The 16,354-nt window shown below is 36.1% G+C and overlaps 1 protein-coding gene across 2 annotated transcripts; it reads right to left on the bottom strand.

Annotated features, from left to right (window-relative positions):
- Positions 1 to 7,002: 7,002 nt before the first annotated feature.
- Positions 7,003 to 16,319, bottom strand: LOC107072118 (A disintegrin and metalloproteinase with thrombospondin motifs 7). Of its 2 annotated transcripts, XM_089175497.1 has the most exons (17): positions 16,212 to 16,319; positions 11,819 to 11,984; positions 11,436 to 11,740; positions 11,212 to 11,336; positions 10,639 to 10,785; positions 10,406 to 10,552; positions 10,178 to 10,325; positions 9,874 to 9,969; positions 9,554 to 9,763; positions 9,220 to 9,456; positions 8,988 to 9,111; positions 8,761 to 8,887; positions 8,522 to 8,642; positions 8,283 to 8,426; positions 7,953 to 8,071; positions 7,696 to 7,865; positions 7,003 to 7,625 (listed from the first exon to the last, which is right to left on the bottom strand). In XM_089175497.1, the coding sequence occupies exons 2-17, from the start codon at positions 11,937 to 11,939 to the stop codon at positions 7,030 to 7,032; spliced, it is 2,937 nt and encodes a 978-aa protein (XP_089031623.1). In that variant the 5' UTR covers positions 11,940 to 11,984; positions 16,212 to 16,319; the 3' UTR covers positions 7,003 to 7,029. The 2 variants fall into 2 exon arrangements, with proteins under 2 accessions (XP_089031623.1, XP_089031624.1); XM_089175498.1 differs by lacking the exons at positions 11,212 to 11,336; positions 11,436 to 11,740; positions 11,819 to 11,984; positions 16,212 to 16,319 and adding an exon at positions 10,852 to 11,203.
- Positions 16,320 to 16,354: the final 35 nt, after the last annotated feature.

Below are 16,354 nucleotides of genomic sequence, written 5' to 3'. Positions count from 1 at the left end.
ATTTGAAAATACATATAATAGAATATTATACAGCTTACGGGAAACGTCAGAGTATATCCGGCTTCGTGTCAGCTTTACCTTTCTTCTTCACTTTTAATACTCCTTTAGAATTACTCGAAAATGTCGTGAAAATGATAAGTCTGACAGACATTTACGACCATACCGGATGGTCCAGCAAGTTTATTCGCTTTAAGGAAAGATAGAAGTGAAAATCGTTTAGTCTACCGTCAAGTGATTCGTATAAATGACCCGCTGACAAAATAAAATGACAAATGAAATTCTTCGACGTTTAGTATCACCTATCAATTCATACACGTTCTATATGTCATTCTAGTATGTATATAGTATAGTATTGAAATATATGCAGGAAGGAAAAGAAACTTTGGAAATATGCCTACTCGGTGTTACTTTAGAGAAAACGGATTGGAAGATAGGAAGAAAGAATTACTACTGTGTTGACTTCTTAGAGCATAAAGACGGACAAAACTTTAATGGTGGTACAAATCTCAATGAAATGGAGCCATTTCCTACGACTCGTCTTTTGCCGTTCTTTTTCTCTCTCTTTTTTATTCTCCAATATAGTATAAACGTTACTTCTATCCTTTACCGCCCCTTTACCTCCCCTTTACCTCCCCTTTACCTCCCCTTTACCTCCCCTTTACTCAACCCCTATCTCTCTCTCTCTAATGTTTGCTCGACCCACATTCGGTTCCGTCCTTTTCACGCAGCGACAAAAGAGAAATAACCTAAGTCAACGTTCGGTTTGTCTAATGGATGGCACCGTCCATTAAAACGTAAAGTGAGCCTTAAACCGCAACTTCTTCTTGGATAGACCCGTTAAAAAAGAAACGGGTCGAGTTGACGAAATCGATCGTATCGGGAAATTCTTCAAGAACTAAACTAAACTGAACCAAGTGATTCTTTGATGTTCCTTCTTGATATTGTATGATATAACGAACGAGATTGATACACGAATTTCATTTTATGGAATAACACACGCGTCAATTCAAATAACAAGTTCCAAAGCAAATTTTCCGAATATTAAAACAATTATAAAATGACTTTTTCAATAGAAAAACTATAACAGAGAAAGAGACAAAATCAACATTCAATATTTCATTTAAAAGGCAATACTTCTTCTTTTTATTTAAATCTACATTTAAAAGGCAGAAAATCACTAGGGGGAAAAAGTGGAAATGAAAATTACAGTCGTACATTCGAGATGAAAACCAACGATGCGAATATGGAAACGAAGAAGGGAAATAATAGTTGGAGAGGATCAAATCATGGTCGTTAAAATAAATCGGAGCTCAAAAGACAGAAGAAGGACTTTTACATCAACGAAAAGAAGACGATTTTCCTTAGCAGAGCCTATCAAACAAAAAAAAAGAACAAAAAGAATTTAAAAATGATACCAACTTCATTTACTTCTAAACCTGATATGATAAAATTGTCTTGTTCCACTAATTAAAGAGAACACCCTGTATATACAGAGACGCCTATATACGCCTATATAGTACATATTCATAGTATATTGCAATAGATATATACATTTAACAAAGTATTAGTTTGAGTACATGTAGATGCACATTTCTACGTGTCTCGTAATACCTACGTGTTATATTAAAGCTCGTGCTTGAATTTGAAGTTCCCGCAGTTAAAGCGAATACGAATCCGCGAGTTTTAATTTGATTTTCCTGAGTTCAGACCTGTTATATCACTATGTAGATCGCGTGCTATAATCTGACGTAACAGTTCAAATTGTATCTGGGTTTCGTGCAAAAGACTCAGAAATAGAAATCATCGAAAAGAAATTGAACTCTTTGCACTCGAAAAGTTACTTTTGTTCACCACTTGTACACATGTATTTATCTATTATTAATTGCACTTTTAATTCGATATATCTGTCTGTCTGTCTGTCTGTCTGTCTGTCTGTTAGTAAATAAAATAGTTTTTAATGTATAGATATTGAAAAGAGAACAATCCAATTGAAATCTGGCCAATATTCGATGTTGGATTATTAAAGAACGACAATTGTTGTTGAATGTGAGTAAAGGGAAAAAGTGAAGGGGCATTTGAAATTTCCAATGGCTGCCAATGTGCTCGTACACGATTGTTCTCGTTTAACCGGTATATCCCAGCCAGAGATTGTATCTCCAGCTGACGGTGAAATTTACATTTGTCGTGCATACCGAATATTTTTTCTCTCACTCTTTCTTTCATTTCTTTCTGTTTTCAATCAAATTTAGCAGCTGTACTCTATCGCCTCCTCGCGTGTTGTAACTTTCGACACAAGTCAACATTGTAAAAATATATTTGTCTTTATCTCAATCTTTTCCTTATCATTTATTCGAAATAATTGTTGAAAGAGAACTAGCGTCGAATAATGTGTAATAGAAACTAATGGAGATTTACGGCGCTGGAAATTTCGAAGGTAGGGTCCTTTCGCTTTCTCCTTAGACTTCCAAAGCTCGCTGAAGAAGCTTTTCATAAAAACGATTCTTCCACCCTTCCTCTTACTTCTTCAAAGTTGCTACCATTTAATTCAACCTTCGTAAACTCTTCCGATGCTGAGTCTGCGGTTTATGATAATGGTTGCTGGTTTTACCTTCTCTCCCCCCCCCCCCTCCCCCTCATTTTCTCATTTTATTTCTATCCAACAGCTTAATACTATGACAGGGACAGACAGATATCTAAAATTGTAAAGTCTTGCTCGATAGAAAGCTCAAGAGTTTCAATAAAGCATAACTGACTTCCTTGCGAAGAAGCTTATCCTTAGTAACGATTTTTCCAAAGATATAGTATCCATTTAAATGAGAATTTCGTTAAAGAATGCTAAGATTGTTTAAACCAAGTATAGCTATATACAGAGTTATTCAAAAAAGATTGAAGATTAGTTCAAAAGACAATTTTTTTTTTGATATTGATTAAAATATATTGGAAAATTTGGTTGGTACTCGAGAAGGGTGTAGAAATAAAAACAATAGATGCGTTTGCTGTTGACACGAATCAAACACAACGGGGAGATAAAATAGGGTTGACACATACTTCAAAATGCGTATGTGTTGTAGAAACGTGCCGTATTAAAAAGTCGTTTCGTCTCATGGTATCTTGCGTCGTTACTTTCGTTGGCACATCGCGTACTAGCTTGGTCGAGTACTACACGGCACGTTACCAACAAACGAACGAACGAACGAACGAACGAACGAACGAACGAACGAACAACTCGACTTCTCAAAAACGAAGAGTCTCTACGTGTGTTAAATACAACGAGACTCTGTGTTTCTCTTTCTTTCTCTACCTTTTTTATTTCATTTCGTTTTATTATTTTTCCTTTTCTCTCTTTTTCTATATTTCTTATCTAAAACGATATTAGTTGAAGAATAAAGAAAACCCAGGGCTGGTTATACTCGTAAAGAAATGGTGTTTCTCGCTTCGTCTATTCAAGATGCAACGTTTTATAATCATATCGTAGTAATAGAATTAAGAAGTACTCGACCAGATGGCAGTTTAATTAGCAAGTTACTCGGTAGGTGGGTAGGTGGATAGGTAGGTAAGTAGGAAAATACTGCATACCTAACTCTATCTTGGAAGAAACAAACGCAAAACAACATTTCGTCCGTTAACGTCTTAACGTCGCCGAGTTCACTTTAACAAGGAACAATACAGTCTCTAGCGTAATTGTACTTTCTTAAAAGATCTTCGAGAGATTGCCGGAAATATATACACGATTTGCCTGGGCCACCCTTTAGACCCCCCCCCCCCCGAGAAAAGTTCGCTCGGGTATTACAAGGAAGCTAAAGTTGTAGCCCACGGGCCCCTGTTCTATACACTACTTCTTGGCTATTTTAATCTGAACTTTACGATAAAGAGATTGCATCGGACGACCGACCTACGACCGACCTACGACCGACCTACGACCGACCGACCTACGACCAACCGACCTACAACTACGACGACAGAAATGCTCAGATTCAGAGGGGAAAAGGGCTAAGAACTTGCTGCTTTCTATACTTCAGTGGTTTTCAAACTCGTACACGAAGGTTTATTTTAAATCTGTACAAAAAATCGTTAAACAGTCATTTATTATTTTGCATTGATAAATTGATCGATCATATGCGATTACGTATATTTTCATGTGATGATCACTCGTACTTTTTATTATTTTATTTGATTAAGTACTCGCAAAGTCTTTACATTTCTCGATCGTCATAGCGAGACAAAGAGTGGAAAAGAAGGAAATTAGAGAAAGAAAAGAGAGAAGAAAAGAGAGATAGTAGTTGTGACAGCGAAAACGTAACATTAAGCTCGCATGCGAGGTAGACAATGTCAAGCTTTTTCACGCTTTTATTCTTATTTATTTATTTACCTGTGCGCGAGTTGTTTCACTGCAACGAAACTGCTACCATCCATCGAGCTAATCCTTATATTTTATTGCGAAAAATATTCAACAAAACAAAAGGATCCTTTTTGTAATGTACTATTTCAAGATTAATCAAATTAAATTGAATCCTGCGTAATGTACTGAATAACCATCACCCTGCATAGAAAATTATACAGAGAACACATTAGATCCCTTCTACAAAATATTTCATTCGCGATGCTTTTCTAGTGCATGTAGCTAAGCACTTAAAGAACTCTGTGTGTGTGTGTGTGTTATACACGGAAGTGTTGTCGTTTATGTCGAAACGTTGATGGTCCTTTCGAAGATCCATTCTGAATTTCGTGATGTTGCTCGGGACAATGTCGATCGATTCTGTTATGGAATTTTCTCGTCGTTCCACCGGGACCTAATACTAGAGAAGAAAATTTCCTCATTCTATTTGAAAATTCACCGAGTTTCTTTACAAACGAAACCTATGCTTTCCATTTTTCTTCTTCAATCTCCAACGAGATAAATAACGTTTCTTTTCCTGTGTGTATGTGTGTGTTTATGATTATGTACACTCGCGTGTATGAATCACTCGTTGATTTGTCTCTATACATACCTCAACGTATACTTGCTTAATAGATTGAAATCGAACAATATTTAGAAATACATTTTGTACATTCTTATATATTGAGTGTTCTAAATAAATCGTCGTGCACATTTTTATCTTTAACAAATTCTTCATCAATCTTTAAAAAAAAAGATTTTAAGGTCATTTTAATAAATAAATAACTTTTATTTCATATATTTTTCTATATTGTTCAATTTTCAAAGATATTTAACCAAATATTTATAGTATTTGTTGTTTTATTTTGAACACCCGATAAATGTGCATATATCGTGAGTATGTGCTCGTGTAGCAAAACAAAACTACTTGTCGTTCTATAGAATCTCAAGGGAACTTTAAAGGATAATGTGCGAGAGGATTCTCAAAAGGTGGTTCTGCGAAGAAATGAGTAGTTCCTTTATTTAAGAAAATATTTTCCAGCGAATAGTTCTTAGTAATGTTTTAATTTTTTCTATCATTTCTAATGAAAATCTCCAAAAAAAAAAAAAGTATATAGAATTGAACTTTGAAGAAAATAGATCTTGCATAGAGTTGCGTGCAAAAGTTTCGGGCTATTCTACTTTAGCGTTCCCACCACCATCTTCAATTTGGTATCTTACATTATATCTAGTACCTGTTGGACATCTTAAGTATTTTCGAATAATAGAAATGACAATTTATGGGAAAACAAATGACAAAAAAAAAAGGGTGAGTCCAAAGTTTTGTGCGACACTCTGTATCCCAACTGTAAAAAGGTGCCATCTGTCGTTAGTATCAATAAGCTGTAGTTGCTTCTTGACTGACATGCATTTCTGCTTTATCCATTTAGAAAAATGTTTATTTATATAATAATCATTACATTTACTTTTCTACCTTTCCCCGTTTTGCTTTGGAATCCTACTTGTGTCATTTGCCTAATAGGCAACTTTTAATTGCTTGACTGAATCTGCTCGCTCAGCCGATCGTCCAATTGAATTTTCATTTTTGTCCATTTTAATAATCGTCGATTTACGATTTAAGTTAAGAAGAACCAATCAAGTTAACAAAGTGTTTTTTCCTCTCTCCCTCTCTCTCTCTCTCTCTCTATTCATTGGAACGTAGTTTAGAAAGGCATATAGAAAAATTTGATTCATGTTTTGCGAAATTAGGAACGAATAACCCGTATATTAGAATTTTATTATTCCTTGCACGGTATCGCACGCTCTTAACGAGTATTCTGGAAAAATGGTTCTCGTAAACTTATCACAGTGGTAAAATGAAACGATATCGTAGTACATATAATATAAAGCGACATTTGTAACAGTTAATATGATTTTACGTGGTTTTACTGTGCGCTGTTACGCTTTTTATTTGCGACCTGAACGAGAATAGAAAGCAATTCATTTGAAGGTAAATAAAACGACGAACATCGTGATTTCGATACTTCGTTATTGCACACTGATGGATGGCGATTTAACCAGAAAATACCTTTTATTCGAGTCCTCATTTAATTGGGGAATAAAATGTTAGCTCCATAAAAAATTCAGTGGTAGGTAACTATTTGCCACTAGCCGCTAAAATCTCGTCGATGCAGTTCCTAATTAAACATGAAAGCTATACTACTGGGTGGGACCAAATGATAATTATTAATGTCAAAGGTCGTAGAGAGGCATGGTAGAGAGGCATGGTAGAGAGGCATGGTAGAGAGGCATTCGGGACATCCGCGTTATTGGCGTTTGCAAAGAGATACCATGCGATCTCGATATGGAATTTAACGAGGTCGAAGATGTTTGCGAGATTTGTCGAAGTGACAGCGCATCCTGCAACATCTAGGAAGGAACGATCGTTAATTGGCAACTAATTAACTATCCTTTAATAACTCACTCCTCAGATCCTGTTATTAATGCGTACCTCTCGATAACGTTGGAATTCAAGAAGATGTAGTTGATGTATCAACATGATCGAGAGAAAAGAAACTAAATAAAACGGTGGAAGAAGACAGTGATTTTTTCAGTAAATTATCCTTTAGTTGAGATTCTAAAATGAATTGAAATTAAAAAAGAACATATCTATATTATATTTTCGTAGTAGTAATGTTTTGCTCGTTCGAATGATTATTATTATTCTTTGGTTTCTTTTGATTTTGAAGTTGTTCTATCATCTTAACAGCGTCCAAGCCTTTATAAATTTTTTGATTTTCAGTATCGATACTCGTTCCTATAATATCACCAGCTTCGTTGAATGCTTTGTCCGATAAATTAGAAATTAACATTTCTTCGTTGTAAGGTGCTTCAAGCAATACAACATTTTCTTCCGGAATCGAATCCTTGATTATCGAGCCAGGCTTTGGCGTAGTAAAATTTTTCTCACTGAATTCGCAAGTATTTTTTCTATCGCTCTCCTTCTCTTCCTCTTCTGAATTCATAACCCAATCGCGTATGAATCGTCGGAAATCATTCGATTCATTTTTATCGTCGCTCTTATCCGTAACTTTCGTCGAAGAACGAATATTTTCAAGATAACGTGCCAGTCCTAAATCAACAAACCGATCGATCATTCTACGACGATCATCTTCCGATAAATTTTCATCAATCTCATTGTCCTCGATCAATTCTTTTCTCGAAGAATCACGAGTTTTCTTATCGCAGATTTTTTTACAGGGCCTCTCACCTGAACATTTGTACAAGTTTGTCAGTAAATAAAGAGATAGTTACAAGTAAAAGAAATCAATTGTCCGTACCAATGCATTCTTCTGTTTGTCGTGGCACGCGACCCTGACAAGCATCGAAATTTGCTTGAATGGCTTCCTCATCGGGTTGCCCGCTCATTCTCATACATTGGATTTTACGATGCCTCGTACCTTTTTTACCATCGCATGCGTTACACTTGCTCCACTGACTTACTCTCCATCTAAATATAATATATTTTCCAAATATAAATATCTAATTCTTTCAAATAGCTCAATGTTTCAAATAGCAATAAAGTAAAGGCCATTACTTAGCAACACAGGGTTCCTGATTACAAACTTGACTTTTTGCTTCTGGCTGGGGAATACCATCGCAAAACGATGGACTAACTTTTCCGCTGCCTTCTTCAACGCAAGTTGCTTCGGACACCTGCATTCATCATCATCATCATCATCAAACAATTGTAATTGTCAATTTTAAAATAACAAATCGAAAAAACAAACCGAATTTTATCCGAGTTTTATTATCATAGAAAGGATAGAAACGAAATGTTAAACTTGTTGACTCGCGAGTCTCTCAGTAATATCGAAATACGATCGTTCTTTGAACGTTTACACTAGTAAATACATATTTACGTTACCATCGAACCACCACCACATCTGGCATTGCATTCCGACCACTCGACAAAATCCCACATATATTTCGGTGTGTGAGACACGTTCGCCGTTCCAATCGAGTAGCCATAGTGAATTCCTGGATTCAATTTCGGAGTAAAAAATACATACTGAAACGATACACGAGAAAAGATTGATTATTTCTTCTTGTTTACATTAATAAATATTTTCGAGAGTAGTCTCTTTCACTGAATTGAAGTCGAACCTCAAGATCGATATCTTCGGTGATGGGACCTTTTATAGCAATTTCTTCCTTATTAGGTTCCGGACGTGTGTAAATAAGCATCGAGCCAGCACATTCATAGTCGCCACTCCTTTCTTCTTGACTAATCAAATGAATTGTTTCTCTTTTATTTATACTACTTTATACTACTTGTAATATATGGTCCCGTAATTAAATTTAATTCCCATATTTAAGATAACAAATAGAATATAGTCACTTACTTGGCACCATTCAAACAATACTTTTTGTCTTTAGTCGTTTTCACCGCGAATATATTGTCAGCGGCTTTCTTTTCAAATAATAATATACTTCGGGCACCACTTGGCACTGTTACGATTTTCACGTAAGCTATACAATTGTTTACAATTGTTTATATATAATATTATATTAATATTATATACCTACTCTACTATGCTACTATATTTTTCAACGAATATCCTGACTTTACCTGACTTAGGATGCTCTACGTCATAATCACCGTCAATTAATTGGCATTTTGTTCCGTCACCGTTACAAATGCCACATCTATCATCAATTGCATCTGAATCAACCACCCAGTTGCAGCCTACTTTCTGTAAGACATTTATTACGTGTAAGTAAAGCAAAGCTAATTTATTAGTAATTTTAATGAATAGATTAGAATTAGAATTAGAATTAGAAATGAAGAACTAGAATCTTACTCTACAAACGCCGGCAATGCACATATTATTCGTGCCGGGTTTGCAAGGAGTTGAATCGTTTGCAGAAGGGGATAGTTTGGAATAAATACGTTTTTCGTTGATACAGTACAATGCACAACTATTTATTGTTTCCATAAAATATGGCTTCCATTGATGTAGCCCATCAGACGAAACTTTCCTATCGTTGTACATGGAACATTGATGTGCACGAAAAGATGGTTTTGTTGGATCGCAAGGCTGGAAAATCCACAAAAATCAAATGGAATGGGAAATTAGTACTTTCAAATAGAAGGTGTGTCGAACATACAAAGTTATAATTGTATACGGTCTTTACCGTAGTGTTGCAAGTGCTGAATCTTCTCCTCTCACCAACGCAATATCTACCACCATTTGCCGGGACTGGTTTGTTGCATTCTCTCTCGGAAGATTTGAGACCTCCGCCGCAAGTTCTGGTGCAAGAACTCATGGGACCCCATTCGCCCCATCCACCGTTCACTGCCTTCGGTCGGGAACCCATGTCCACGCATTCCTTGTGAATGCACCACTAAACCAATTTTCTATTTACTTAGATTTCCTTTTAGCTTATAAGGATTCCAATCTAAATAATAAGTTGACACTTATTGGACAACTTAATATAAATAAATTCAAATGAACCTTATTCTCGCCGCATTTTGTTCCATCAGCTTTCGGTACCCCAATAGAATAGCAGCTTGAATTGGCCAAACACCAAAGAGCCTTACAATCGCTGAACTGGAATATAATTAGGCATGCAAATGCACTAACCGAGAATAATCGAATCAGTTTAAAAGTAACAAGATATTTCAAGTGAAAGAAGAAAGACTAACACAAGTTTCCCATTATTTCACAAGTTGCAATTTGGAAATTTGTTTAACGACAAGATTATATTCCAAAGTTACAATTGCATTTTGTGTATAGATAATTAATGAAAAAGTGTTACCCCTCTATTAGAACAGGGCGTTGAACCAGGAAATTGGTTCTGACATTGGAAATCAGTACCGTACATAGCACCGGGTAACATGTTCGGAAAGGCATACTTGGCAGCAGGACTTTTTGGGTCATCGTTTAAACAATCACCAAGGCCACTCCTAATATAATTGAAGTTTATATCGCACAAAGTTACATTTCTTCATTAATAACATTACAACAAAGAACAACGCGAGCTTACTCCAAGTATGAAGTTATAAATCTTCTACTGCAGGGCGACCATCTAATCGTAAAGATAAAGACAACAGGGGACATGATGAAGAAACTTCCGTCTTTGTCTGTTTTCGAACAGCCGCTTATATCCTCTTGATCGTGAGAACAACCCATTCTAAAGAAAAAAATCTAAATCAATATATAAATAAAATATATCAAATATCAAATGGCTAATGGGTAAAAGTTGAAAAATAAACTTACACATGACCAACTTCATGCGCAATCACAACTCCAAGCAATAATCCGTTATCCTCGTTGATGCAAGCAGCTTTGGAAGCATCGCAGGCAGCAGCAACAAAAGCCAAACCCATCAAATCGCAATTGTTCGTTGCCGAACAAATGTCATACCTCAAAGTTAATTATAAGAATAATAATCATAGGTAAAATTTGATTAGGAAATGATTGCATTAGTACATTTGCTATCTTTACGATGTGAGTCATATACAACTTGTCAGAAATCAACAACTTATCATTGATTATAATTAACATTTATTTGTTACTTCCTATCATTTGATATCTTCTCGACCAGTCTCCCATGATGATGTCGACTCGCAACTGGTTTATATTCTGATTTATATGTGACTCACCGGGACAGCGAACGTAATGAATATTGGACGATATATGTAGGTAGGATGTTTCATTTTTATCCCACCAAGTGGTGTCAATATAATTTATGATTAATAATAAGAAATCAATTTGATATAGGTACACATAAACTCGAAAATGCTTTATTACAAAATGATGAACAAAGAAATATGAAAATGAGAAATTTACCGAGTCACGAGTACCCCAACGTCAAAGTGATTAGGATGTTTGTGATCTTTCGGATTCATTTTTTCCGCCCATTTGGCAAAACTGTCGAGTGTTTTATCGGCATTTGTACTTATGAGCAAGTCTATCTATTGTCAAGAAAAATGATAGAATCAACATGAAAATACAGCAAACTGTACAGTAAACACGTTCATGTATAACACGAATGTTGATCAAATCAACGATACCTCTTCTTTTTCTTTTTCCAAATAAATCATACGTACTACGACGATATCAATCTGATTACCGCTAGAACTATCGTGATAATAATCCGATACCATATTCATGATCGTCAACAAGTATTGTTCGTAGTTGGTATTATTATGAAAATCGAGAAATCTTCTGTCAGCTACTAAGCCAATTTCGATGTAACGATGAATGCTATGAGTGCCAGAGTGTACCACTTCTCGTTTTGATCCTAAACTATTGTTATCATCTTCTATTCGATGTTGTAATTTTGTCAATTGTTCTGCCCATGAACTTTCCCAATCGTCTGCGAATAATTATATAATTATATTGAATACAAATATTTAGCTATAATTAAAAATAAGGCCAGATGAAAATGACGAACCTTTAGTTCCACAATGTCCTTTTGTCAAATTGTTTTCGTTGTTTTGTTTTTCATGAGGCGCATCTCTCTTATAAGCTATGTGAACATGTTGACCATCCAGTTCAGGCTTGACTTCGTTCATCGGCTCGATGAAATATCGTCCATGATTAGTCTGCACATAGCCAGCCTGCACGCGATCAACGTGTCATGTTACCGACTTGCCCGATATAATAACCGTTATTAGAAATAAGGAAGCACGAATAAGTTAGTCGTTGACTTTCGTAGTAGTCTACAATAAACACCAACAAAATAAGCGTTTGTCTCTAAGAGGCTAATCATTATCATTCAAATCTTCCTCTATGTAACAAACTTGAATTCGCTAAATTTTCATATCAGATAAATAATAGCTTGGAGATGTAATTATTGATTAGGGCTATAGCTCTTGTCAATTTGGATAAATATAAAAGAAGATTGATCGGTGTCAATAGTTGTACGAATCAAAAGCTTGTTTAAGAGTTTATCGTACAAATTAATATTCAAGGTATGCAATCGTCGTCGTAACGTTTTACCTCTCGGCAATCTTACTCACACGTGTCCTGACACAAGCAAGATATCTTACGAGCCACGAACGGACGTTAATTATCGTAACGCATTTGCATAGACTTTTGCATGTTGCATTTCCTCCCCTTCTCTCTCTCTCTCTCCCTCCCTCGTTATCTCGTACGTTAGTACATTCATCGTTACAACGCAAGCAATCGACGCACAATCTGAATGCAATATCAATCTCGTGGCACAATGAACGTACAAGGCTCGTCAGTATTAAGTATGTTTAGAGTGGCATGTGTCGACGAGTTTGCAATTGCAGTAATGGCGGTTGATTGCAAACGACTAAGACGACGACTAAGACGACGACTAAGACGACGACTCTTAGTAGTAACACTAGCGACCATTTCCAAAGTAGTAGGTACTACTGCTGGAACGCTAATCAAGCCTCTTATTATACACTTAAATGCATGCAAATGAATATTACTCATTTGCATATAGATCGACGATGTTGCGGCACAATGTCAAGTCGATTCCGATGTGTCTGCCGATCGTAAATTTCGGATTAACGCGCGTCGTCGGTACTCCTACGCGCCGAGCTTAACCTTGTTAATTCTACTTGCATATGCGTACTAGCATATGCGTACTAGCATATGCGTACTCGCGGCTGACCGCCGCCATTTCGAATAACTCATTTACTTCATACTTTACGTTTTTTCTAATCTTTCTTTCTTTCTTTCAAAAGAAAACAAAAACAATCATGTATATGACATGAGGGTGTTTTTAACTAATATTAAAGTAAATTGCATGAATACGAACCACACCATCGCAAAGGGACAAAGCTGCTCTGGAATTGTCATGGCCTCTGACAATACCCCTATAGTGACACTGTTGATCTGAAGTTCTTTTAAATCTCAAGGCCTCGTTGAGATTACTGGCAATTCCAATACCAGAGGATCGTGTTTCAATGACCATTTGTGGTGAAATGAATTCATGGTACGGGCTCAACTCGACATGATGATCGATCCCGTTAAAGGGCAACACTAAATGTAAAAGATAAGGATCCACGGATCTTTTGGTTCGTTCATTGATTTCTCGACGATCGTAGAAATTTGGAAGATTGTAGGTATTGAAACTACCATCCTCGAAGACTCGACGTGGTATTAAAATTTGTGCTTCGTGTACGTTCCTTGTATACCTAATCCGCGTTGCAATTTAAATATAAAAAATATAGGACAGAATCACGTTAATGGTAATACAAAATTCTCTGATCGAACATTCACAGAAGAACAATGAAATAATTGGTAAATGGACGCACTTACCTACCATGATACACGTTTTCTGATTTCTGTGTAGGATCCTCTAAAAAAACGAGTTCTGTCGCTAGCAAAATCGTAGCCAATGTCAAAATGCACTTCATGATGTCTTGACAAACTTTGACAAACGTCTAAAGTTTGTGGATTTTAACGAACGAGATAATCGAATCGAGTTTCCTTTGTTTTGAACTTTCGATTAATATTATCCGTGCAATGAAACAAAATGATCGAAATACTTAATATATGAGTTGAATCCTCTTTAAATTCTATCAACACCTATACGTAGTAGACACAGTACTTATGTATATTGTTTTTTACATACAGTACTTTTGTAAAGACAATTTTTCAAATAAAAACACTTGTACTTTCTAATTTGAAAAATGTTTCTTGAAGTTTACTAACCACACGGGGGTAATCATCGTCACGTATTCATCTTATTAACTGGCCAGCAAAGTGGCCATTTAGTAAGGAATAAATTTGCTCCTGTAATTGGTCCTTTAAACGGAATTATGTGATACTCGAGATACGCATAATACGCAATTCCTTGCAACAGAATAACGATACACCGTAAACAATTAAGTAGTTAAGTAGAAAAATGAGCAAATAATAATAATAATAATAATAATTTATTATATTACGGTGTATTATTTTTTGATTTGTTTTTGATAGTACGTGTCAATAAGCAAAGGATACTCCCTCCCTATCATCGTATCATCGATTTAACGACGATTCAATTTTTCACTTGACCGACGTGCAAACTTCCGTTATTGGTTACAGTCCACGTACGTCCGTCCGTCCGTCCGTCCGTCCATAAAACACAAACGTTTTATCGCTCACGGCAGGAACAAGCACCCGAAAATTTAAATATGTCACGTATCCAACACTAGGTATCCGATACTAGGAGAGAATGATTTTTCAAATTTCCCGGAGGTAACGTAAAATACATTCAAATAAATTGCAAATCTCGCGCTAACTAAAATCACGCCATGGACTGTAAAATGTTTGCAAAAGTAACTTTGTATAGACTTTCTGATATTATACTTTTAAAATTTGGTAATGTTGCACGAGCATTGCAAACATATGCTCGTATAAGCGAGACGAAAGAAAAAAGAATGAACCCATAAAGTTTAATTCTGTTTAAGGTACCAGTCGACCAGTCGACCAATGAGCTAAAAGAACTCAAAATGGAAACGGTCATTTTCGCTTTTTCGTCCTGTTTCAAAGTTTGGTCGCAAGTTACGTGATGTGTTCTTAACGAATATACCGAGTGTGACAATAAAATGAAAAGAAATTCTATTTGAAATGCACCAAATTTAAGAAATATTTATTGAAATATCTAATGGAATCAAACTAATTACAAGATGTCTAGAATAATTCGATTAAAGAGACGATATATATTTCAATGAAATTGCAAGATAAAAGATAAACGAATGGATGTTACTTTGAAAAGGATTCACCCGATAGAGGGCCCGCGCGGTACTTCGACCGAAGCTATAGCAGCGAAATCGATCCAAATATGGTTGCAATCAGCCCAACTGAATCGGGCCTGATAAGTCAATCGTAGTTGGCGTTTTTGACGCGTTCAAAGAGCACGAACAATCGTTTGCCTTGTCCGTTAATATCAAACTTCTTCTTGAGATACGGAGAAAGAGAAAAAGAAATCTTCTTTTTATGGGTAGTGTTTAAAACAACAAATGGACTAAATTTATTTTCTAATATAATATAGCAGTATATAAGTAATCAAGTTATTTTAATATTAACTAACCAAAACAACTTTATCGTGGAGGAAAGGATCGAGGGAAATATGAGGCAGCCACTCTGGGTGGTCTTTTCAGGAGCAACATTCAGTTGTCCGTGTTCCTAGACGAGGACAACCGGTCGTTGCTTGGAAAATAATTATTAAATTCTCTTCCCCTGGAAGTATTGCGTTAAGAGGCTAGGAGCCCTTTGCCAGTGAATCCAAGATGAAACCTGCCGATGAGAAGGCTAGCAAAGAATCGACTAAGGACGGTGGCTTGCTTATAACTAACGACCAATTATCCGCTTTTACAAGCGTGGACGCGCCTATTAGCAATGTTAAACTGCCCGTCGACGACAACCGCGAGCGAGAGAAAGAGAGACAAAACTTGCAGTAATATAAGGGATAACTACACAACCGCTAATCCGACTTGTGATCTCCATTTTCCCAACTATTACCTTTTAAATAATGTCATCAAAAATTAAATACAGATACTTAGATAAATGCAATATCGAAGAATGATAAAACAATAAGGCGAATAAAAACGAAGAGTCATTTAGCACGATATTTTAACACGAGCGTTTAATGTAAAACACTACGCGACATAGTATATGAGAGATAGATACACACAAACGAAAGACAACAAAAAAATATAAAAAAAAAAAAAAAGACAGAGCCCAAGAAAAAGAACAAGACCGATTCGAACGGATACAGAGAGAGAGTGTGCGTGTGTGTGTGTGTGTGTGTATGTGAACATCTAAGAAAGAGAGAGGTAAGAGAAAACGGGTCCAGAACTGGGTGGAGGAACTAGTCTTACCTAGTAGTAGATCGCTCTGTTGCATTCGTGTGCGCTTTTGCGGCTGGTATAGTAGTATCGATGAAGGAGGAGAAGGCCAAAAGAGTGAGGGAGGGAGGTGAAAGAGAGAAAAGTGGATGTGTGTACCAAGGGAAGAGTGTAGC

The sequence above is a fragment of the Polistes dominula genome, unplaced genomic scaffold (genome assembly GCF_049000335.1).
Source record: "Polistes dominula isolate Pdom_NZ unplaced genomic scaffold, Pdom_raw_medaka contig_17, whole genome shotgun sequence".
Lineage (NCBI taxonomy): Eukaryota > Metazoa > Arthropoda > Insecta > Hymenoptera > Vespidae > Polistes > Polistes dominula.
Note: the sequence above shows the minus strand (reverse complement) of the source record. Positions and strands in the feature narration are given on the sequence as shown.

What these genes read in the sequence shown, in the direction of transcription:
- LOC107072118 (XM_089175497.1), bottom strand. Translation starts at nt 11,939, where the DNA reads ATGAACGAAGTCAAGCCTGAACTGGATGGTCAACATGTTCACATAGCT. An exon ending in GCGCATGAAGTTGGTCATGT is followed by an intron (nt 10,553 to 10,638) that starts GTAAGTTTATTT and finishes TTTTTTCTTTAG; the next exon opens with AATGGGTTGTTCTCACGATC. An exon ending in CGTAGAGCATCCTAAGTCAG is followed by an intron (nt 8,888 to 8,987) that starts GTAAAGTCAGGA and finishes ACAATTGTATAG; the next exon opens with CTTACGTGAAAATCGTAACA.